Source organism: Odontesthes bonariensis, chromosome 7 (genome assembly GCF_027942865.1).
Source record: "Odontesthes bonariensis isolate fOdoBon6 chromosome 7, fOdoBon6.hap1, whole genome shotgun sequence".
Lineage (NCBI taxonomy): Eukaryota > Metazoa > Chordata > Actinopteri > Atheriniformes > Atherinopsidae > Odontesthes > Odontesthes bonariensis.
Window position 1 is genome coordinate 33,567,522 of NC_134512.1, and position 24,483 is coordinate 33,592,004.

General features: G+C 41.9%; 2 protein-coding genes across 3 annotated transcripts in view; both read left to right on the top strand.

Annotated features, from left to right (window-relative positions):
* Window positions 1–457: 457 nt before the first annotated feature.
* Window positions 458–12,521, top strand: dkk3b (dickkopf WNT signaling pathway inhibitor 3b). The gene is made up of 7 exons (XM_075470622.1): window positions 458–745; window positions 2,619–2,747; window positions 3,127–3,207; window positions 7,845–7,937; window positions 8,745–8,889; window positions 12,081–12,231; window positions 12,308–12,521. Exons 1-7 carry the CDS (start codon window positions 551–553, stop codon window positions 12,330–12,332), a joined length of 819 nt encoding a protein of 272 aa, XP_075326737.1. The 5' UTR covers window positions 458–550; the 3' UTR covers window positions 12,333–12,521.
* Window positions 12,522–14,304: 1,783 nt separating this feature from the next.
* far1 (fatty acyl CoA reductase 1) overlaps window positions 14,305–24,483 on the top strand; it is a 36,269-nt gene continuing 26,090 nt past the window's right edge. For both annotated transcript variants that reach the window (XM_075470623.1, XM_075470624.1), the window contains exon 1: window positions 14,305–14,412. The gene's annotated coding sequence lies outside the window, so the exon portion shown is untranslated. The remainder of the gene's footprint in view (window positions 14,413–24,483) is intronic.

Genomic DNA, 24,483 nt, shown 5'->3' on the forward strand with positions numbered 1-24,483 from the left:
TGAGCTAATGAGAAATAAGAAACAGGTGGTGTTTGACAGGACCGAGAGGTGACAGCAGTCCTCATGTCTCACTGAAATACGCTGAAAGATAAAAGGGATATATATATACATACATATATATATATACATATATACATATATATATATACATATATACATATATATATATATATATATATAAAAACAAATAACATCTGCAAACCTTCAATTCAGCTGCCAACTAGCTGTCTTCCTGTCCCGGAGCTCCCGATGATTAAATTTTGTATTTAACATCACATCTGGTGCTCATCTGGCTGCTTTTGATCTCTTTTAACACGTGGTTTACTGTTTTAAATGTCTAAAAAACAACCGACCGGTTGATTTGGACATTTTACTCACCAAATGCCATTTTGTACCTTTTCCACGGCATTAAACCTGATGCTCTCCACACCCACGACCACTCCTCCTCAGACTTTCCACATAAACCGGCCCCAGCTGCGCGCACTGCGTGCGTCACACACGGTTCTGCTCGGACCATCAGCAGCGTCTGGCTGGAGGGAGACGAGGAAAGATGTCCGGTATCATGCTGCTGTCGGGGCTCTGCGGGTTGTGTTTGCTGTGGGTGACCGGCGGAACGGCGCGGAGCGGGGCAGCGATCCTGCGGGACACCTTGGACCGCGGCCCGGCCAGTCTGAACGATATGTTCCGGGAGGTGGAGGAGTTGATGGAGGACACTCAGCACATCCTGGACGAGGCGGTGGACCAGGTCTGCGTCACGTTTTATTCATTCACGAAGGGCAGTGTTGTAGTAAATGTACTGAAAAGTTTTATTTTTTAGATCTTATAAAACACACAAATATACATGCGTAGGTCTTGAGCTACACCTCAGTTCTTTAGATTTTGCTTCCTATGAGCCAGACTTTCATGTCATTTTCTTTAACTTGGTCTTGAGCAATAGTTCTCCAGACTCTCTGACATTCATCCAAAGTTTTTATTTGGGCATGGCTGCCTTTTCAGTAAATTTCAGTGCAGACCTTTTACCTGACCATTTTCAGAGGAATGTGTTTTGCAGCAACAAGGTGATTTCCCCAAAGAGCTGTTAGCTGAAAACTTGGCATATCTCAGCATGGTGTGCAGACGTCTCCTTGCTACTTAACACTGATATCTGAATTGTCAACTAAAAAAAGGCACCTAACCTTCGGTACGCACCAATGTTGGGTCTACATAAAACAGACAACCTTGCAAAGAACCCATTTTAAACTGTATCACAAGCAGCTTGTTGCAAAGACGCGTTTATTTTAACAGTCTGACGGACAGAAAACAGGATTTCTGCAGCAACAAGGTGATTCCCAAAGAGCTGTTAGCTGAAAACTTGGCATATCTCAGCATGGTGTGCAGTGTGTCCTTAAAACATTTGAGGAAACTGGACAAGTGGAGGACAAAAGAAGAAGTGTCAGGCCTAAAGAACTATCTACAGCAGATGAACAGGATCTGAAAGTGATGTCCTTAAGAAAGAGGAAAAAATCCAGCAAAGACCTGACACAGGAGCTGAGAGATGCATCTGGACCTTCAGCTGATCCATCTGCTGTTGGCCCAAGCCTCATCAGAAATGGGCTCCATGGAAGGGTGGCTGTCAGGAAGCCGTTCTTAAGGAAGGGAAACAGGGAGAAAAGGCTGAGCTGGGCCAAAGGACACAAGAAGTGGGCTGAAAATCAGTGGCAGCAGGTCTGATGGAGGGATGAATCCTCCCCAGAGCCCGGAGCTCAACATTACTGAAGCAGTGTGGGATCATGTTGGCAGAGAACGGAACAAAAGGCAGCCCACATCCAAAGAAGAGCTTTGGGATGTCCTTCAAGAAGCCTGGAGAACTATTCCTGAAGACTCCTTAAAGAAAGGACAGAAAGCTCGTCTGAGAGGGTTCAGGCTGTGCTGGAGGAGAAAGGAGCTCAGAGCAGATGTTCACTTTAAAGCTCTTTAGAATAATATAAACCTAACTGTGTTTCCTTTCATGTTTAGACTTGTTTCAGTGAATTACCTCTTTTTTTTTATTTATTTATTTTTTATTTCATGGCAATATATACAGAAATGTGTGCTGGCTAAAGGCTTTTACACAGGACTGTATCACATTAAGTTCACGTTTGATTGTTTTGGTGCTCAGATTGCTGCCAAGCTGAGGAGGGTGTTGCAACACTACACATAGTTTCCATGTCTGCTTTAAAGCGGGTTCACATCCTGTAGAGTACCATTAATAGGCCTGTTATTCATCACAACAGTGGCTCAAAATGTCCAGCCAGATCAAATAAAAACTAACCCCTGAGGCTTAAGCCCACTCAGCTTAGTTTCTGAAGCGGACGAGCCTCTTGGAAGAATTCAGTACCTTCAGGCCTGTTATTTGACTCTTATTGAAAGAGGTCTCATAAGTCTGAGGCCTGTCCGTGTCTCTTTTTTTGATCATTTGTGAATTAAAGAAAGAATTTACCTTCGTGTCATCCAAGAAATGGAGAAAACGTGTAATTCAGACGGCACAAGCTGTCCATGCTGTTGGCCAGCTAAGGATTTATATTCTTTCCTTTTCATTTGCAGCTCAGATGGTAATTTGGATCAGATTTACATGTATATGCTCACAATAAATCCCACAGATGACAACGGAGAATGAGAAATTCTCATCGGCGTCGCTGGATCTGCGTCCCAACTACCACAATGAGACGAGGACGATGACGAACAGCAGAGACGGAGTCAGGACTCAGGTCCTGGATAGAACCGACAAGGTGGGCGCTCACACAAATGCTTTAGTGGGTTCAGGGTTGGGCTGCGAGGCTGTAATGTTCCCATCAGGAACACGGGCTTTTTAACAATGGCCGTGCTTTCTAACAGTTCTATTTAGCTGTGCATATGACACCTGAAAGTATTTTATCTGCACTCTTCACTTTTAAATTAATTAATTAATGATTATTTTTAATGGGTTTTTATTTATTTTTTAATTTTATTATTATTGTTATATTATTAATTTTTATTATTTTTATTTCTTTTTAATGCCTTCTTGTGGTAGCTGTGAAGCACTTTGAATTGCCTTGTGTATGAATTGTGCTCTATAAATAAAATTGCCTTGCCTTTCCCTTATTATCATCTTTTTGTTGTTGTTTGTAGGAAACCAACAACAGAACAGGGGAGTCTCATCTTTCACACGTCCATATGGAGGTCTCTGGACACTGGAACAGTGTGAATCACGTGAGTCCTTCGCCTTTCCCGTTTGTCTGTGAATAATTCTAGAACAACGGCACCAATTGTCTGAGAGGCAGGTTCACGGAAAAGGCAAAAACTTTACCGTCATCAAAGAGGTAAAAATAAAAAGCAAACCTCTGTGTTTTTAATCTGCTCTTCTGGCATGGAGCTGTACCCGGGGATTTGGCAGCAGAACATGTTGTCTGGGTCCCACCGTGCGGAGTCTCCATTTTGCTTTTTGGGCTGCAACACAAAGTCAAACCTACTTTTTCAGATGGTGCCGATGCAAATATCTTAATAGTTTTAGAGCACCCAAATATTTCAGCTTTAGAAACACTCAAAACAGACGGAGAGGTGAGGTTCCCTTTAAAACTGTGGCTGCATCTTTTTATTTATTTACTTTAACAAAGCGGGAGCTCGTGCAGGAAGGAGTCCTACTATATACTTTTCATAGTTTTCATTAACAGGAGGCCAGCTCAGACTGTTTTGCCATTTTCCTTTTCAACTGTGGTTTTGATCTCATGCTTTCCTGGCAGCTGTACAGATGGTGGTTATGTTAATGGAGCTTGCTGCTGGAAAAAAATGCCAGTGAGGCAAAAAAAAAAGGCCTGAAAGCCAGAATGGATTACAGAAGCTCCCCTCTTCTTCTAAAGTCACTCGCATATTATTTCCTCCTGAACACGCAGCCAGAGGAAAGGTATTTATTGGCTTAACGATAGAGAAATGACAGAGTGGAGACCAGAGTTTGAAATGTCGAGGCTTCTGAGATTTCAACTTTCCAGTCGGTTTGTGTTTTATTCTTTTGGAGGATGTTCATTCAGCATTTTTATTTTTGTAATTCAATAACTCAACATTCTGGCTTTAGAAAGAATATTTGAAGAAACCAACGGAATCGCCCTGTAATTTGCTTTTATTACAGACAAATACCTGCAGAAGTGTAAATATGTAAATTGGTCTCCAGAAAAGAGCGCTTGCAGAGCTAAATGAGCTGTAACACCTGACCCAATGACCCTTTGGGAGAGCTGTCAGTGGAAACAATGGAAAGCACAAACAAACTGGGAAGGTTGTAAAAGGGAAAACGTACAAGTCAGAGTGTCGGGACAGAAAACTCAAAGCAATATGTCTGAAGATATAAAATGACGCCTAAAGAGAAGAAAACAAGGTCACAGTGGGCTGAAGAGAAGCAGCTATGGACTGTGGGATTCAGTCTGCTTTGGACAAAGAGATGATGCTGGAACTTTGAAACATAGAAAGATGACTGGCTAAAGAAAACGAGCACATTTCCACCATCATTGATGATCTGAGGTTGATGGCAGCCATTACCTCTGCAGTAAATGCACAGGTGGACATTAAAATTCTTATTCCATCTGTCAAAAGGAGGTTTGGTGATGCTGAGCTCATTTTTCAGGATGATGATGACGATACATCTTTTTACAGAGCAAAGAGCGTTCAAACTTTTCTTCAGGAAGGACATCAACTCTGTAACATGACCACGAACAGTCCGGATCTCAGTCAGAGTTAAACATTCGTGGAGGATATTGAAAACGATGACGAGGCTCCATCCTGCAAAGCTGATAAACCGTTTTACCGTTGGGGAAGTCCTCAAAGAATCCAAGCTGTTATCAAACCCAGAAGAGGTGCAAACAAGTCCTGTTATAGTGTTCATGGTTAAAGTTTTTCTTCCTCTATTTACCTGAAAATGTCTTCAGCTGTTCATTCAAGTAGTTTTGTGTGTATTTTATAAAAATAAAACACCTGAACATCCTTAAAGTTAGTTGATTCTGTCATCTTTGCCAGGCGGTTAACTTGCACACATCTTTGAGGCTTCAGAGCTGCTGAGTGTGGACAGGTGCATGAAGGTTAGCTCCACATCAACAGTCCTGGAATCTCTTTCCTATCAAAGACGATAAAGTTAACTGGTTTATGTAAATCTAACGTTTTAACACTCGGTTTAAGATCAATATGAAGTATTCTGTATGATTAAAACACTAAAGTATTAACAGAACTTGGACGAATGAAGTGGGCTTTATTCGATGTTTTGGACAGTATTTAGTTTCCAAGCACATGTGCCAATAAAGTGGTGAAAATACCAATTTCAGTGTTTCTAAGAAGGATTTCCACAAAACTATGATGTATCAGCCAAGCCAGCATTAAGGCTCAGCTCACTTTAGACTTCAGAGAACTCTGATTTTGTTAGTCGGTGTAGATTCTCAGTCATCCAGGTCATGTTAATCCTAGCATGAATAAGCTTATTCAAGCTCTTAGGATCTGATTTTGTTGGAATTTTTGCTTCTTTTTTTCCCCCTGTCTATTTGAGATGAAAATGACCTTTTTATAAGTATAAAACTTGAGATTTGTCCTTGAACAGAGGGTAGTCTTTTGGTAATATGTCCTCGTGTGGGGATCGTTAGTTTATTTTAATGAGAAACGTCTCAAGAGGTTAGCAAAGGAGTGGCACTCTGTAGAACTGTTTTGTTTTGGTCCGTCAGAGGCCAAAAATGGAGGCCTTTGCACTGTACTTGTTCATAAACTAGCGTCCAGTTGATTTACTCTTGTTGAATGAGCATCCATTTTGAATGAGAGTAACCAGCAAATGCCAGTATTATTTAGATGGCTCCATGCTGCCCTCATCTGGATTTAACTGGGAGCACAACTTTATGATTGTACTGTTCCACCTACGGCTTCAGAGCCAAAACCATGGAGACGAAAACTAGCAATGTAGCTAAAACTGGGTCACCAGAGGAAATATGAGACGCATTCTCAGCCCTCCAAAGGGAAATGACAATAAATGAGTGTAACAACTTTCGATCGAGGCCTAAATTGTTGCCTTAAATATCTCAGATACATGTATTTTTTTTTTTTTTTGGGGGGGGGGTGTTTTGCTTGGAAGGTTCCTAACTGATGATATTCTCTAAATGTGAATGAAAGGAGAATCTGTGCCTCCTTAGTCTCCTTAAAGAAACACTGGCCCATTCTTTAATCCTTATTTTTCATTAGGCAGAGTACTTATTTAGCTTTTTGTAGAATATTTAACAGCTTTAGTTTTTATTTCTACAGACCAACATCATAGTTTGGTGTAAATGGGGTTAGCTTTTAGAAAGTCTTCACCAATCTTTCCCTAAATTCACGATGCTTTGCCAACTTTTAAGGAAACGCGGTGATGACGAGCAGAAAGGAGGAGTACTTTGTTTTTTTACTCGGCTTTACTCCTGATGTGAAGGAAAGATTAAGGAAATAAAGAAGGAATTCTGAACGAACAAAACCTAAACTGAAAGGTGGACATGATAAAACTCTTTCTGTAAATAATTTGGGGGGGAAATGTTTCCACAGAGGTAGAAGTTGCTCCTGGGACTTATAGCAGCTGTGCTCATCTGGAATTAATTAAGATATGTGCCGGGTACTGAGCTTTTTTGTTTTGATACCCTCAACCTTTCCTGGCCGACTCTGCAGGAAAGAAAAACTTTACACATGCACGTTGACAACGTTAAAGAGAGGATCAAATTAAAGATGCTGTGAATACTGTTTCATTTATTCATTTTTTTTTTTGTTTGTTTGTTTGTTTTTTTTTTTTAGATATATTTGCTTATTGATTCCTAAGTCTTTCAAAGGTTTTAGAGCATTAACCAGGAACTGGAGTTATCAGATGTATGACTGAGTGCAAAACATTTGCAGAGAGCCTGCAGGCGTGAGGACGGAAACAGTCGAGGAGCAGATCCTCATCTGTCCTGACTTGTTCTGTGCAAGTATGTGTTCGTGGGTGTAGCCACTCTGTTTACTGTGTGTGTCAACACGAGACACACACTTTCACGGTGGGTAGAATCTCTCCAAAGATCCCACCAGAGAACTGATATGTCTGTTAGCGGATAAGCAGCTTACACTTGTATATCATGATGCAAAAGGATAACCGTGAGCTACTCTGACACAGCCTCAGCCCGCCTTAATGACACGTCTTGTTTAAAGTACTTGGCTCTGTTTATTTAGCTGATTTTTCCCTGAGATGAAGAGACTGGGGGGGGTGGCTGATACTGTTTTTGACACACAGGGAAAGACTTGAGCTAAATGTAACTGCTTATTTATGATGCAGGCTAAATGTACATTTAAAACCATTAATTTCCTTTAAAGTTTGCATCATAATGTGTTGATTTCAAGCTTCATTATGATTAAGTTGAGCATCATGATTAAAAATGCTCATTTCTCTAGCCTTGGATGTCATCAGAATTACCACGGTTACGTGGTCATGTGACCAGCCTGTCTTATCAAACTTATGCAGTTATAAGAAGTTTAGATCCACCTGAAGGGTTGGAAATCAAGTGTAGAGTACAGAAGGAAAGAGGAGCCGAGAGACCCAGCCCTTCTGTTTTATTCAGATGTCACTGATGTTATCCATCACAGTTTCCATGGAGACGGGCCAGCTGGCAGTAACTCATCTAACACATCATGTGGGGGTGCAATGGAGTCGTGTACAACTGTCAAATGTAATTGTATTTAGCCGAGTGCTTAATGATGGTTTGACACATTAGATTATTATAGAAGGATGCATTTTTTTTTTTTTTTTTTGTGATAATCTGTCGATGTACATTTTAACTCGATCTACTTAATTATGTTCCAGAGATGGCGTGTAACTGTTATCTCTCAACCCACAGGAGTGCATGGTGGACGAGGACTGTGGGGACCTGAAATATTGCCTGTATGAGATTGAGAACTCCAAATGTCTCCCCTGCATACCCACAGATATGGTGAGGGTTCATCAGTTCCCCTCATGCTGTACTAATCAACATGTTTTGTTCACTGGAGGTGACAAACCCGCAGATGATTATCACAAGACTTAAGGGTCGTCCAAGAAGGCTACAGGAAGCAGTTTTTTATTTCATTTATTTATTTTTTTTATCTTTAAAGCTTAAACTCACTGCATGCTACCTGCTCAGCTTCATTTGCTCTATGTTCAGCGACTGGACATGAACATGAAACACTTATAAGCTCACTGCTATATAAGTCACGTGAAAAAGAAAGTAAACTCTATTTCAGATCTCAGGTTTTGTGCATCAGGACATAGTAAACATGATAACATCTGCACGATGTCGCTGTAGATTGCGTCGGCTTTGTCTTGTGCAGGTGATGCATGCACCATTGTGATTGAACTCGGTTGTATTGCTTGTATTTGCATCACTCTCCTGAGTCTGGGAATCAGCTTTGCCTTAAAAGAACGGATTTCCTCCTGAATTGTTCGCAGCAGCTCTTTAAAGTGAACCATACCTCTCGTTTCTTATATCGATCATGTTACAAAGAGTTTCAGAAAATGATAAATACGAGGAACTACTGTAAGTCTACGAGTAAAAGCTTAATTTCTCTTGATCTTTAGGGACACGGTAATCTGTCAGCGCGATATGTTAAACTAATTTAGCTTTTGTTTGTACAAAGCAAAGGGGCTGCGAAATGACCTGTAACATTAAATGATGCAAAGCTACAGACTGGAAGAAGGATTCAGCAAACGGGTGTGTGCTTTACGTGGTTGTTTGCTTATCTGTGTGCCTCCATCCACACAGCCCTGCTCTAAAGATGAGGAGTGTTGCTCAGATCAGCTGTGTGTGTGGGGCCAGTGTACAGTCAACGCCACCAAAGCGACAGAGGGGACTATCTGTCAGGGTCAGAGCGACTGCAGGTCAGACCTCTGCTGCGCCTTTCAGCGAGGTGAGTTTCATCCTGGAAATAACAGGATATAATATTTAAAATGCAGTCTCACACCAGAAAGGCTACTTTAGTCCACAAAGCAGTTTGACAATAAATAAACAAATGAATAAAAGCAGAATGCAGTGATTTACAATTCTTAGAAACTAATATTATTTTCAGAGTATAGCACAGAAAGTGTCAAATGTTGAAAGAGACGCATATGTTTTTAGTCTTGACACCTTTTTAACAACTTCTGGGAACTGAGGAGACAGCTGCTGGACCTTTGGGAGACGAATGTTGTCCCATTCCTGTCTGATAGAGGATTTTAGCTCGGCTGGTCCGGGTCGTCTTTGTTGAATTTTAAATGTTTGCAGCTTATAAAAGGTCTGGACTGCAGGCAGGCCGGTCCAGCACCCGAACTCTTCTACTATGAGAAGCCGTGCTGTTGGAATAGATGCAGGATGTGGTTTAACATTGCTGAAATATGCAAGGCCTTGCCTGAAAAAGAAGTCACCTGGATGGGAGCACATGTTGCTCTAAAACCTGTTTATACCATTCAGCATTGATGGAGCCTTTCCAGATGTGGAAGTTGCCAGTTCTGTAGGCACTAATGCACCCCCCCCAACCATCAGAGATGCAGACTTTTGAACTGATAACAAGCTGAATGATCCTTCTCCTTTTTAGTCTGGAAGATACTGCGTCCATGATTTCCAAAAGTTTCAAACTTGGACTCATTTTAACTCAGTTTTCCACTTTGACTCAGTCAATTTTAAATGAGCTTTGGACAAGAGAAGGCAGCAATGTGTCTGGATCGTATTCACATGTGGCTTCATCTCTGCATGATAGAGCTTTAACCTCCATTTGTGGATGAACCGTGTTCACAGACGATGATTTCTGGTAGTCCGAAAATCAATAATGGATTTTGTCAGGGTTAAAATGATTATGAGGATTCGGTATGTTGAAACTTTTCAAGCGCTTTTATTCAATTCAAATCAAATTTATTTGTATAGCACATTTCATGTACAAAACAATTCAAAGTGCTTTACATAAAATAAAAGCATTGCAACAGGGAGTGGAAGAAGCATTAAAAATATATAAAATAATATAAAGAGAAACAAATAAAATCATGTAAATGAATTTTAAAAACAAGCAACAGTCCAGATAAGTTCAAAGATATCGTGCATAGACTTCGGATTTCATACATAGACACATGAGAAAATAAATGTCTTTAACCTGGATTTAAAAATGTCTCCATTTGGTGAAAGTTTAATCTCCACTGGCAGTTTGTTCCACTTGTTTGCAGCATAACAGCTAAATGCTGCTTCTCCATGTTTAGTCTGGACTCTGGACTGGACCAGCTGACCTGAGTCCTTGGATCTAAGAGCTCTGCTGGGTTTATATTCTCTGAACAGATCACAGATGCATTTTGGGCCTAAACCGTTCTGGGATTTGTAAACCATCAGCAGGCTTTTAAAATCTATTCTGTGACTGACTGAAAGCCAGTGTAAAGATCTTAAAGCTGCTGTGATGTGTTCAGATCTCTTAGTCCGGGTTAAAACTCCAGCAGCAGCGTTCTGGATGAGCTGCAGATGTTTAATGCTCTTTATGGGAAGTCCAATTAAAAGAGCATTACAGTGATGGAGTCTACTGGAGATGAATGCATGGATGAGTTTCTCCTGGTCTTTTTGGGAGAGGAAAACTTTAATTCTGTTTTTTCTGAGATGGTATTGTTTATTGTTGTTAACAAGGAACATACAACTCGGCAAAGCTCAAAATGATGCTCGGAGGACAGTCCTCTGAGGCAGCTTCTCATAAAAAGAACACAGGAGTTGCTTCAGCAATATTTCACCTGTTGAAGCTGCTTCTTACTGATCCAAAAAACTGCCGTGGGAACAAGTTAAGCTCTGAGATAACAACATTTGTCACATTCCTTATAGCTTGTAAGCACTCATGAGAATGATAACAAAATTCTAACTGGGACTCGACATTCTAGATTATGAAACCAACACATGCGATATGCTAAAATAATAATGTTCCCAATAGATGTCCATGATCTTCAGGCCCTCAGACAGCAGTGTTTTAGATTCTGAGCTCAGGAACGGTGTTTCTTTAAAATCTCAAAGAAAGGCTGATTGTTTCCATGTTATTATGATATCGCACCGATCGTCTATGGTTGGAGCATCTGGTTTGATCCAAGTCTTTGTAATTACTTTCCTAGCTGCAAAGCTCAATATCCCAAACAAGGATTTTGTTTGTTTTCAACTCTCCAGAGAGTGGGGGCTTTTGGACAGGCCCAAAAAAAATTTTTAAAAAACGATCAGTTACCTGAGCCACAGTTTCCCCTGCAGCTAAAAGAGATGAGTGATTCCTGGACCGGAGAGATAAAGAATCAACACAGACTCTTCCAGCCAGATGTTCATCAAGAGGTGGAATTTGTGAAATATCCACTGTTCCTCTGAAAGGTGTTAAATTCCTTCTAAAAACATCTATGGTTTTAAAATGTAAAGAAAAGCCTGAGAGGCAAAAACCTCAAGACGTGGGCAAGTGGATCAAACTTTCTGCATGAACATAGAACCCTAAAAGTTAACAAGATGTGTGTTGTACGTGTTTTTTTTTTTTTGTTTTTTTTTTTTGTCGCACAGGAGGCTAGAATCGGGTAACGATGGCATGAAGTTGGACTAAAACGTGGTCAAAAGCCCGCTGATCCGAATCCATCACCCCTCTAGCCTCCAAATGTGGGCTTGTTTGCTGCTTGAGGACCAAGTTTGTGCACGAATACAAAGTGTTTGCTCTGAAATATTGAAATAATAAACATCTATTTCTTGAAGAGTAAAACCGTAACATCATATTTAAGTCTGATTTTATTTTATTCCATGTTTTTTTTTCTATCTAATTGACCTAAACTAACATGTTGAAACTGTGTATTTAGATCAAATATTCTACTTTTCAAACCCACAATCTGAGCATATAATATAGTCTGTGTAAAGCCTCTCTGATTTTGATTCAAATGAATAAATTATTGTGTAAAATGTTCATTATTCCGCTTGTGGATGGTTCTAATGGCTTAAAGCTGTCCTCCAAAGACGTCAATATAAAACTGCTCTGTTTCTATACTAGTTTTAGTGTTTGGCATTAGCTCCTGAGCAGAGGGGTGATTGCAAATTAAGATATTTTCGGACTTTCTTCATATTTGTGTCTGCTGCTTCCACCAGAGCTTTTGTTTCCGGTATGCAACCCCAAACCAGAGAAGGGGGAGTCCTGTCTGAGCCACCCCAACCTACTGATGGACATGCTGGCCTGGGACCAGGAGGGTCCTCGCGATCACTGCCCATGTGCCGACAACCTTAAGTGCCAACCTCACGGGTGAGGACAAACGAGTTGCACGTTCACAGCCATTATCAGAAAGCCTGTTTGTTATAAACTGACATTTTTCTTGCAGCCGCGGATCCGTGTGCGGAGCGTAGGACTCGAGGTGGAGGGCGTGAGGGAGCCATCTTAAAGACGACCAAAGAACAATCCACATGCTGATCGACGGTTTCAAATACAGGATGACGCTTCAGGAAACCACTTTCACTCAGTGTATTATTTATGCCTTACTACGAGTGTGTATTATACAACGTTAAAGAAATAAAAGACTTAGTTTTGATTGAGAACCTGTTATGCTCTGTTTTTGGTACTGACCGAGTCCGTGTGGACACAGAAAGCTGAACACTAGAGGGCAAACTTTTATTTATTGTCTGGAAGTATCACAAAACTACTCAACTAAACACCCGCACAAAATATTCATGATGAGGCTGATGTCACATGACCCTATGTGGAGGGATAGAGATCCGTTATGCAAAAAAACCCAAAAAAATGTAATAAATAAGGAGGTCTGTAATTGGCATGTTAAGAGTTTGAATTCATCTTCTGTGAGATGAATGAGAAAAGGTAACGTTTGACAAGCAAAACTCTGAGTGTCGCATGGAGACATTTTTTTTGTGTGAATGAAGTTTGAATTTATTTACATATTTAGAGCTAGAAACGGCAACTGTTATCTCGCTGTGGATAGAGCCACAAGCAGCTGAAACTCCAGCCCTGTTTGCTTCCTGTTTTTCAGTGGAGAAAAGGCCCATTTCACAGGGTTTTTTTTGGCATGTAGACCACTCAAAGAAAAGACAACACATTAAATGTAGACGAATTGGAACCATTCTTCAGATTGTAAAAGCTCTTAAAAACACAGTTTGTAATGCATTACACCTTTTTATAATTGTGAAAAGGTATTAAAAAAAAGGGGCAATTTCACAGCTTTTTTTTGGCATCTAAACCAGGTCTTGTTCAAAACTAGAACCTCAGTTGTAAAACTGGACTGGGTTATTTTACAGAGGATAGAGATTGTTTAAAGTAAGTTACTTAGTTGGCTTACTTTTTTTGGTATACAAACCACCATAAACAAGGTCAAGTTTGACAAAACACAATGGTTAGACTTGACTAAATTATTCCACAGATATGGTGCTCCAGGAGCCAAACAAACGCAGTTAAATGCCCCCCCTTTACATTTTTGCAAATACAATAAAGGTTTCACAAGGCATAATTTGTGTTTTAAAAGAGTATTAACCATCTAAAGCAGAGGTCTTCAACAGGGGGTCCGCGGAGGTACTGCAGGGGATCGCAAAATCTTTGGTTGATTAGACGATTTAAAAAAAATAAAAAATTGTCTCACAAATTGTGTGCAAACGTGTGCCATCCACAGATACTTTGAGGATTCATTGTCCCATCTACATGCATGTTTAAAGTTAAAATCTGTGGATTATTTGAATAGCTCAGTGTTGTATGCAAGATGTTTGTTTATAAATGGCAGTGGCACGGCCACCCTGTACCTTGCACATGTTTAAAATAAAAACATGAATATATTAACCTGTGTATTATTTGAATAGCTTAGTATTGAATGTACAATAACAGAGTAGCTATGTTTATACACGGCACTAGGCCCCGTTAAATATAAAACACAATTGTATGCCATATGAATAGTAGGGGGGTCCCTGCTCCAACTCTCCATCAGTTTGGGGGTCCCTGGCCTGAAAAACGTTGAAGACCCCTGATCTAAAGCGTAATTCTGTCCAGAATGGACCAATCTAAGTATTGTGGTTTTGTATATGGGTCTTGTCTGAGGTGGGCTACATGCCAAAAAGCAATGAAATGACCCTGTCTTCATTGTTGAATTAGAAGCCATTTTAAGTCTCGTTTTTAGGTGCATCGCTTAAAACTTCCTAAAACTGCGCAGGTTTGGCGCTAAATTTGTTGATAGTGTTTGGGAGATAGATGTGTAGACAGTAAACCACCGACTGAGTGAAACAGGAAGGAGTGACGCCTCTTCGTTTTCTTCCTATCTGTGGTGGAGACCGCTGCCCGTTGACGTCACACGGCAGTTAATTTATTCTCCTGGCTTCCTGCTGAGCCTCCACTCTGTCTCTAATAGCGGTGCACACGCTGCCACTCCGCCCTTCCTCTACGAACCCGACACTCCCAAGTTTTCCAGCCGGGGGTAAACCGTCGACATTTCGGGTACGTACGCACTTTTTATATCGCCTCCGCGGGCCGCTTTGTACCCGCGGCTGGGGACGCTTTACGACCGGTTTTCAAAGCGCCAACTGCCGGCGCCACAGGCTGCTCAACGTGTAGGAAGAGATGCGCCAGAAGGAGGGAGGGGTGGCTAAAATATTACGCTGCTTTCGGAAATACGCAGATATGCGGACCAAGTTAGACTTTCTTACTTGTCAGACAGTTCTGTCTGCAGCTTTTACGGTGTTAAACGGTAATGGCAGTTCTCGGTGGGGATTTTTTTCCCACCCTTTTCTGTTGTCCAGTTTTGACCATTAAACGAGGAAGATGGAGCCGCTCTGCTTTAATTTGTGGCCAGGTTTAGCGGAGGTGCATCGCTTTTTAATTTCACCCCCTCGGGCTCTGCGGTAATCTCATTACGGAGCCAAATATTAGTCGGTGTGGGTTTAAGCGGCGCCCACTGTGAAAGCGGACGGTCGCTGTAATGATGTTAGGCAGCTGTGTGTAATGAGAATCACGGGATCCAGCCACCATCAGTCTTGTTTTCTGTCTGGTTTTTCTTCTGTTCTCCTATTTGTTCTCTACTTGCTTAAATCGAAAATCTAACTTTTAAACGATTTTCAGTCAAGTTGTATATTAAGAAGCTAATGCTGGAATCATTTTTAATATCCAGCTGTCCTAAGATTTGGTAGTTCTTATGTTCAGTGCTGGGTGGAGGTCTTGATCCACCCCTTATTTCTTTATATTTTGCCAAACTTCATTCTTTTAAAGCAGGCTTGATCAGTAGTCCTCCAGGCTTTCTGAATGTCTCCCAAAGTTGTTGTTTTTTTATTGGGCATTGGATGCTTTTTCGCTTATCTTCAGACGTCTCCTTGCTACTTAACACTGATATCTGAATTGTCAACAATAAAAAGGCACCTAACCTTCGGTCCGCACCAATGTTGGGTCTACATAAAACAGACAACCTTGCAAAGAACCCATTTTAAACTGTATCACAAGCAGCTTGTTGCAAAGACGTGTTTATTTTAACAGTGTGACAGACAGAAAACAGGATTTCTGCAGCAACAAGGTGATTCCCAAAGAGCTGTTAGCTGAAAACTTGGCATATCTCAGCATGGTGTGCAGTGTGTCCTTAAAACATTTGAGGAAACTGGACAAGTGGAGGACAAAAGAAGAAGTGTCAGGCCTAAAGAACTATCTACAGCAGATGAACAGGATCTGAAAGTGATGTCCTTAAGAAAGAGGAAAAAATCCAGCAAAGACCTGACACAGGAGCTGAGAGATGCATCTGGACCTTCAGCTGATCCATCTGCTGTTGGCCCAAGCCTCATCAGAAATGGGCTCCATGGAAGGGTGGCTGTCAGGAAGCCGTTCTTAAGGAAGGGAAACAGGGAGGAAAGGCTGAGCTGTGCCAAAGGACACAAGAAGTGGGCTGAAAATCAGTGGCAGCAGGTCTGATGGAGGGATGAATCCTCCCCAGAGCCCAGAGCTCAACATTACTGAAGCAGGGTGGGATCATGTTGGCAGAGAACGGAACAAAAGGCAGCCCACATCCAAAGAAGAGCTTTGGGATGTCCTTCAAGAAGCCTGGAGAACTATTCCTGAAGACTCCTTAAAGAAAGGACAGAAAGCTCGTCTGAGAGGGTTCAGGCTGTGCTGGAGGAGAAAGGAGCTCAGAGCAGTTATTGTTGTTAAAATGATATAAACCTAACCGTTTCCTTTTATGTTTGCACATGTTTTAATAAGTCAATCCAGTTATTTCCCGTTTGTTAAGCAAAATATACAGAAAATGAGGGCTTGCTCAAGCCCTTCACACGGCCGCCCTGTTACAGCGAGGCGGGCACGCTTTGTGCATTTACCGGCTCCTGCTGATGTCGTGACCTCCCTCATGAGGGTGGTTTGAACTGTAATGCAAGTCGGCACGAGCCACGTGGAAAGATGTAATGCTGTCAGACCAAAGATGGGCAGGAAGTCGACATCACGGCCTGTTACACACGCATGAGGCGTGTCCTAATTGTTGCTGAAACATCCGCCGCTATAGCTGAGCATTTTATGTGTCATCGCTTGTATTGGAAGCAAGAGAGGAGGGGAAACACGCTTTTGTTTTGTTTGATGCAAGATTGCACTTTAGTCAGACATGAATCGCTCCTCAGGGACTATTTGTCTATTCACCTACTTGCTGCAACTTAATGCAACTCAGCCACAGGTGCCCACTTTAGGCATTATAATGCATAACATCAATTATTCAGCGTGAAGCATCAGGGTTCAAACTTCAAGCTATTGTAGCTCTTTCACAGACACTTGATCATAAACCACGGCAGGTCCTGGCTTAAGATCACTGAGCTTATGCAGATAAGATTTGAGCTTTTGTTCAGTCGTGGCGGCTCACCTTTCAAGGAAAAGGGTTCTCTGTTTGGGGATATACTGAAGAAAAGCTTCTCTTAAAGGTCGAGTTCTGCCCCAGATCTGCACTGTTTGCAATGACGTGTGAGAGAACTCCACCCAGCTCGTGTCTGTTTTCTCACATATGGGAACTCGCAATTTATAGACGGGCCAGCACGGGGAAATATGAGCCCCGTTATGCTCCTGCCGACGTTTTGGTCACCTCCGGCTGTATAAAGAACCTCAACTCGTGTCCTTTTAAGGTGACACTTGGAGCTCATTTCATGATGTTGCACAGAATTTCTTAAAAGTTGTTATTAGTTGAGGGAACTGGTTAAGGTCTGCGCGGCATTGTAAGAGTTTTTACAAGAGTTTGCTTCTTTGTTACTGCTTTTACGTCCACCAGGCGACACAGTGATTTAAATGGATTTTAAAAGAAGTTAAAACTAAGTTTGTGACTCTCAGGATAACAAACAAACTGAGACGGGTCGACTGAGGCTTGGTAAACGAAATATCGCAAAGTATGAAGCTGTAGAGCGTTTATCTAGTACAAAGTGGTTGAAAGAGGCCAAATATTCCTCTGTGACTTTACATTGAAAAAGAGAGATCTGTCCAAAGTTATTTGTTAATCTTTAACCTATGAAAGTCCGTTATTTTAAGTCTCTTCGTGCGAGTTATTTGAATGTTTTTGTGGTCATTCTGAGGTTTGTTGTAGGTTGTTCCTCTGTTTTTTTTTTTTTTTAATAGTTTTATGGTCGCCTTGTTTATCTTGGTGGTTGTTGTTTCTTTGCTATCATTTTGTGTTTTAACTGCAGTAGTTCTGCACACCTTTTTAGCAGTTTAGTCTCTTGATGCTTCTTTAGTGGATCTTTTGACTCTTTATGTATTTGTGGCTGATTTTTGTGCTGTTTGTTTGTGATTTTGTATCTTGAAGAAGGCTCCAGTGTTTAGTTTTATGTTAAAATGTTAATAACACTGAATGAAAATGGGAAAAGCACTGCGAGTTCAGGGTATATGAAACTGTTCCAGGCTCCTGTTCCGGCAGTACTGGTCATAAAAAACTGCATTTTCTTTTTTATCCAAGACGCCTGTCATGAGCAGTCCCTGATTCTGAAAACTGTCTGCAGCTGAGTGTGGGTTCACTATGAGAATAATGTAGTTCAGTTTGAGCTCTCGGGCAGCGTCACTGAATGACCTACACATGATACTTTGGTTGGCGTTTGCCAGGAGGCGTGTAGGACTGAAACAGAGGAAGGTTCTGTGGTGCCAAAGCTATCGTTTTGACCATTATGCTGAACTGTTTAGTCTACAGTGAGCATTGAGCACAAGCAGAACTGAATCCTCTGCTCATGAAGAACTTTTGATCACAAAGAGGAACATGTCATCACTGAGATGGAGACTACAAGGGAAGTGCCACCTTTTTAGCAAGAGCAGATGTCAAAGAAAATGTCCATTAAGTCCAGAATAAGAACTCCCGGGTTTGTGTATGTTTGGGAATGAGAAGTAACTCTGCCCAGATGTGGTAAAGTTTTAAGTGGACGTATTGCCACAGAGTCGAGGCCGTTTGTGCCGCATGATGAATTATAGAAGTCTACTTGAGAAAATGTATATTTAAGAGGGTTGTTTAGGAAGCAAGTTCAACATGTTTATGCTGCCTTTGTGTCCGCTGATTCTGGAAACCGTTAAGCCCAATCAGAAGTGATCGGTATCAAAAACGGTGGGTGTCGGCTTTCTCCTTCAGACCTTGTTCAGGCTCCTGAGAAAGGGAGAGTTGGACGTATCAGGCCGCCTACTTCAGTCAAGAGTAGGGGTGTGCAAAATAATCATCATGACGATGCATCGCGATTCTAATTTTCGCGATCTACTGCATCGATTCTTGATGCCAAGTATCGATTTATTTTTTTGGGGGGGGGGGGCTTTTTATGCCTTTAATGACAGGACACATGCAATTGATGCATTTTGCTGCAAGGGATGTTTTTTTTTTTTGTTTGTTTTTTTTACAAAGCCTATGCACTTTTTTTTTTTTTTTTTTTGTCTGTACTGATCATCCCTATTTTGTTATTTTAAGTTCTATAAATCCTATGCACTTTTTGTGATGAGTGTGTCCAGTAATGGTAATATTTGTGTCCAGTAATATTTGTTTTAATGGCAATGCCTCCAAAAGTTGTTTAAATAAATACAGTTATGAATTGATTTGCTTTGAGTAATGTATCAATTGAAGACACTATCCAGATCATACGCAGCCAGTCAGCCACTGGTAATGGCTGTATTTTTTATTTTTTTTAAGTATGTTCAGTGAAAATATCGCAATGCATCGCAATAATTCAAGTATCGTGATAGTATCGCATCGTGGCATGTGATTCGAATCGAATCGTGACTTCTTTGCCAATACCCACCCCTAGTCAAGAGTAAACCCAAATTAACAAGCAATGCTGGCAATAATGATGTATTGGGGAGTTTTTATAGGCTATTTTGTCACTGCAGCCATTCTCAGTGCCTGAAGTTTTATTTCTGACATCAGATTTTACACCATACTTTGGTTATTGGCCAAATCGCTGTCATATGATTTGTGTCTGTGGTGAATGCCGACAGCTCATTCTAATATCTTGTGTTCCAATAGATCAGCAGTATGAAATGGACTCTGATGCAAACCAGTCCTAGCATAGCAACAAAAAATGCCCCCGTCGCTCGGCCGGTGACTGGAATTGATCAAGCAAAGACCTCTCACACGCAGTGACGCACCAACACACACACTTGCATGCAAGGAAGTCGTTGTGAAAGTTTTTACACTGTCGACTAAAATATTCATCTTTGCAAAGGAAGATTACGTGATGGCTCGCGTTGAATCCGACTTGCATCAGCAGTCCTGAACCCGTTTTTCAGATGGCCACACTAAAGTCTGCATCTAGGTCAGACGTTTAATAGTTTTAAACATTTAACGTCATTTAATCCTTTAGTTTTCAAAGAACGCTGCATACGGTTCGACTCGAGTGATATTTGCATTAAATATGCGCATCAAAGAGCAACATCTGTATGTTAAACCATGAAAAAGAAACCTCAGGTCTTATTTTGATCGTGTTAAGCACATGTTGACTAAAGGATTATCTTGTAAATCATTTTTCTTACTCCATAAGCCATCTGTTCCTTCCCGTTGACGGTCACATCCATCACCCCACCCCCCCACCTACTCAGAGACTGTAAGTGCACCAAGCGCCCACTCGTCTTGATGCTTATTGTTGCCCCGTTAGCCCTCCTTCCTGCTCAGTGAGGCCTCGGTGCCATTTTTAAAAATTTTAAACCACCTCGCACTTGACTGCAGTGCACGCTAGCTCCTTTAGCCAGCGCGAGATGCAGGCACAATGCATGGTTTTTAATTAAAAAAGGGCAAAAACCAGCACAAAAACCTAACGAAAATCAGCATGAAGACGCCAGAGAGGGGACGAGCAGGCAAACGTCGGGTGAACCGTGAGATGCACGCGCAATGGATCGTTTTTTAATTAAAAAAAAAAAAAATACAAATACAACATGAAGAATGTCAAGGACATGCACGCCAGCTTCCGCTCATCCCAGTATTAAGGCAAATATGGTCTTAATTGAAAATGTTTTTTTTTTTTTTTTTTTTGTGGGATGTTTTATATGTAGAAATGCATATTTGCAAAAGGGGACTTAGGTGCCATTTATACTAATCTGTTTCTATATCGTTTCTATCACGGATGCACTGTCCATTTACATTAAAATACTGGAATACGACTTCATAGGTGGAAGGATTCAAAGACGCCGGAGCCCACGTAAGCATTCGCATACGATGCTGATTTTAGCAGTTGTAAACGGTGAAAAACGAGGATCCGCTGATTCGCTAGGCTGGTATCGTTGGTCATGTGACTTGAGTGCTGGGAAACTGTGCGCATGTATTCTGTGTGTGTTCAAGCTACTGGATCCTTAAATTTCCCTCAGGATTAATAAAGTATCTATCTCTATCTCTATCTCTATCTCTATCTCTATCTCGCTCTCGCTCTTGCTCGCTCTGGGTAAAAGTCTGCATTTGCAGCGACATCACCCCAGTGTTTCACTGACAGGAGTGAAACCGAAAGCGGCTCAACGACCGCTCATCACCGCGGCATTTAAGCAGCCCCTTCCTTCACAATCCGACCGGGCTAAAAAGCGATCACAAACGCTATCGGTGTGTTTATAGGTGCAGACATGAGGCCATATTCAGTTGTGCAAAATAAGGGCTTTAAACACATGCTGAACGTGCTCGAGCCACGTTACGACATCCCGTCGCACACCCACTTCAGCGAAAAGATTGTGCCAGATCTTTATGAGCAGGAGAAGAAAAAAGTTGTGGTTTAATGGTCATTGGTCCATGTTTAAAGGAAGGAGATATGCCTTTTTATGTTGCACTTTAAGTTGTTTTTCTTTGATTATGTTGAAAAGAAGATGTTAATTGTGCACTTTAAGTTGATTTTATATATTTCAATTTAATAATTTAAAAGTGTTGATAAACAAAAAGACAAAACATGTTTATTTGTCTTTTTTTTTTTTTCTTTTGCTGATCCGAAAAATGATCCGATCCGTGAGTTTTTTTTGATCCGTTAACTTGCACCCCTACCAGCCACTGCAGCAACGCAAGCCGTACATGTAGCGCCGCTTTTGGGTTAGACCGGGAAACAGTTGCTCATGCTCCAGATGCAAGGGCGATCATGTGATGTGATGGCTGATTAGTCATGTGACTAGCGAATCAGCCGATCCCCGTTTCAGAGTAAACAGTTAGGCTTTTATTGAGAGGACAACAACTTTGTGTGTAAATGTAAATAGTTTGCAAGACGCCGACACGAAGAAATGGTGAAATGAATTTGCCGCCCCTTTCACACTGCCGAATAACCCGCGTTTTATTCGCGAATTTAGCGTGTCCGCTGTTGCGTTCACACTGCCGACCCGGGCTGCCGCGTCGACTCGTCTTTCGACCCGCGTCGGACCCTAGTCTTTTGGCCGAGTTTGGTGTGAACGCAATCGACGCGGGTCGGACGTGACATGACGTGAGGAGTTTAAAAGACAGAATGGACAGCTGATTCAGAACAACAGCGACAGGTGAGGACAAGTTTTACTCTGTTTTAGCCTACATCAAGTTCGAGACATTTTTTAATATGGCCAACTGGGGAGACAAGGAGGTCCGCGAGCTCCTCAGCCCCCGAGCAGAGGACGTTATTTACCGCCACATTTCGGGGACTATAGTGCTCATGTATTCTCCGCATATGTTCTTGGGCGGCATCCCACGTTGTAACCATCCACACCCCGTAAAATAACATCTCCATGAACTGCATATACAATTGCAAAAACGAGTCCTCAAGGTGTATTTAACCCTACCTCCGACGCATGGCTTGTGCCTACGTCATTGTACACGCCCAGCATTTTATGTGTTTCGTGTGACGCTCTGCCACTAGGCAACGCCCCCTGAACTCGGCTTCAGGCGACACAGGTCACCAACACGCCAAGCGTTCACATTGCTCGACGCGGGTCGAAGGTGCAATTTGGACCCGCTAAGGTAGCGGGTCTCAGTGTGAAAGGGGCGAATGTAAACAGAGCCTAAGTATGTTGACGTAAAAGTGGCTCTTCCCTTGACTTTGCTCTGACAATGTGGCTCTTGTGAAAAAAAAAAAAAATAGAGAGTATCACTGGGCTAGATTAAGATGATTAAGATGGTTCTACCCATTTACATGTGAAGATTTACCAAGCTCTGTTTTAAAAGCACTCGATTAGATTTTAATTATACAGATCATAGTCGAGACAAATTGGAGATGGTGGAAGGAGCTTAACTGTAAACCGGTTATCTACCTCTAACCAAAGTCTGTACATGCGATAGTATGGTACGACTCAGAGGGCTGACCCTGTTTACCTTCTCGTTATTTTCCAAATCTCCAAGGTTGACAGATATGAGAATAAGAATGTAAGTGCACTAAGCTGTGACCTGAGAGACACAGATCATCTGCTGTGTAAATTTGCTAATGAGCCATGACCACTCATTAATAAAACTTCCTTTCCACAGAGGATTTCATTCATTAAGCTCATGTCGTTCCACATTGGGCATCCCGCAAGGGCCCTTCTTCCCTCTTTTGTGTTATTTGAATATGATTTTTTTTTTTTTTTTTTTTTGGTGTAAGGGGTTTCTTCTTTTTTTTATTTTTTTTATTTTTTTTTTTGCCTGAGGGTATTTTAGGTTATAAAGTTGGAAAATTAATCAGCAAACACGATCCACTTTCACGTTCACAGTGTCCTCCTTTTTATTCTTGTCAGTCAGACATTCAGCACGGCAGTTGAAGAAGTGTGTGGCCGGTATGAGAGCTTCCATCTTTACTGATGAAGGTGCGCTGTATATTTGTTAGAAAACTATCATGAGATTATACTAAAAGAAAAGACGTAGTTATGTGTGCAAGATTCAGGGCCACTGTGTGCTGGGGGAGGCATCGTCCTATCTTCTGTATGAACTTTGATCTACTGAACACAGAAGTCTTATATGGCATTATATTAAAGGCCTACAGAAAGCTGACACTACACCCAATACATAATGATAATACATACACAGAGGAACAATAATGATCATTGGACTCTACACCAAAACATTTCATAAACGCATGAAATTTGCGATTTTGAATTTGCCGCTAGGAAACCTTCCTGGAATTCCAGACTGGGGGCGGAGCTTCCGTGTGACGTCACAAGTGCCATGGTTTTTCCTGGCTGCCTCAGTGTTGCCAATTTAGCTAGATTTAGCGACTTTTGGCCATCTCTGGCGACAAAAAAAAATAATCTAGCGACTTTCGGGCTCAATCTGGCTGAATCTAGCAACAATTCAACTTGTTTTGTGAGTGACAAATCAGTTGCCCCGCGACACCATACAAGCCGAGACAGAAGCACTGCAGGACGGTGGCAACCCGGCATTTCCTGTCAAAACCGCAGTTTCAAGCTAGCTACAACGAGGGTAGGTTCACTTCCTGTTTTCAAAACAACAGCACGTAATGGCTTTCCCTATGATAAAAGGCAACGGGTATTTTATTTTGTCAAAATAACCGGAAGTGCGTTGCTCACTGCGGCTAGCTTTAGCAGCGCCGAATTTGTCGGAACAAAATGGTAAACAGCCGGTATTTTGTCAGTTTTTCAACACGTTGGGGATCTAAACGACTACTTTCTCACCTGAAAAGTTTCAAATGTTGCGGGGACAGAGGAAGCAGAGAGACCTGCGGTCGGAACTTGTGTCTGTGTCTCCCTGTCCACCTGCCTCCTCTCTGGTGAAATCAGCCGGAGCCATCCCGCCGTGTTCAGCTCCCTGCGGTGCGGACACTCAGGGGGAATCCACCTGGCGGAGAGCGGACACACCGCGGGATGGTTGCCCTGAAATCAGCCGGCAGAGCGATCATCAAGAGCCCCGACGTGGCCATGATCGCTCTGCCGGCTGATTTCCACTCTCCACCTGGCGGAGAGTGTGTTCGCTCTCCGCCAGGTGGATTCCTGTCAAACCGCGGGTCTCTCTGCTTCCTCTGTTCCTGGTGGTGTGAGCTGCTGCTGCTGAGGGCAACACACGCACTTCGTACATCTACTCGCAATAAAAACTGCACTGAACCCAACGTTTTATATTTCCAAGCGACGTCCCGCGGCACACATCGAAATTTGCCGTGAAGCTGTCCAGGTCTGGCAAACTGC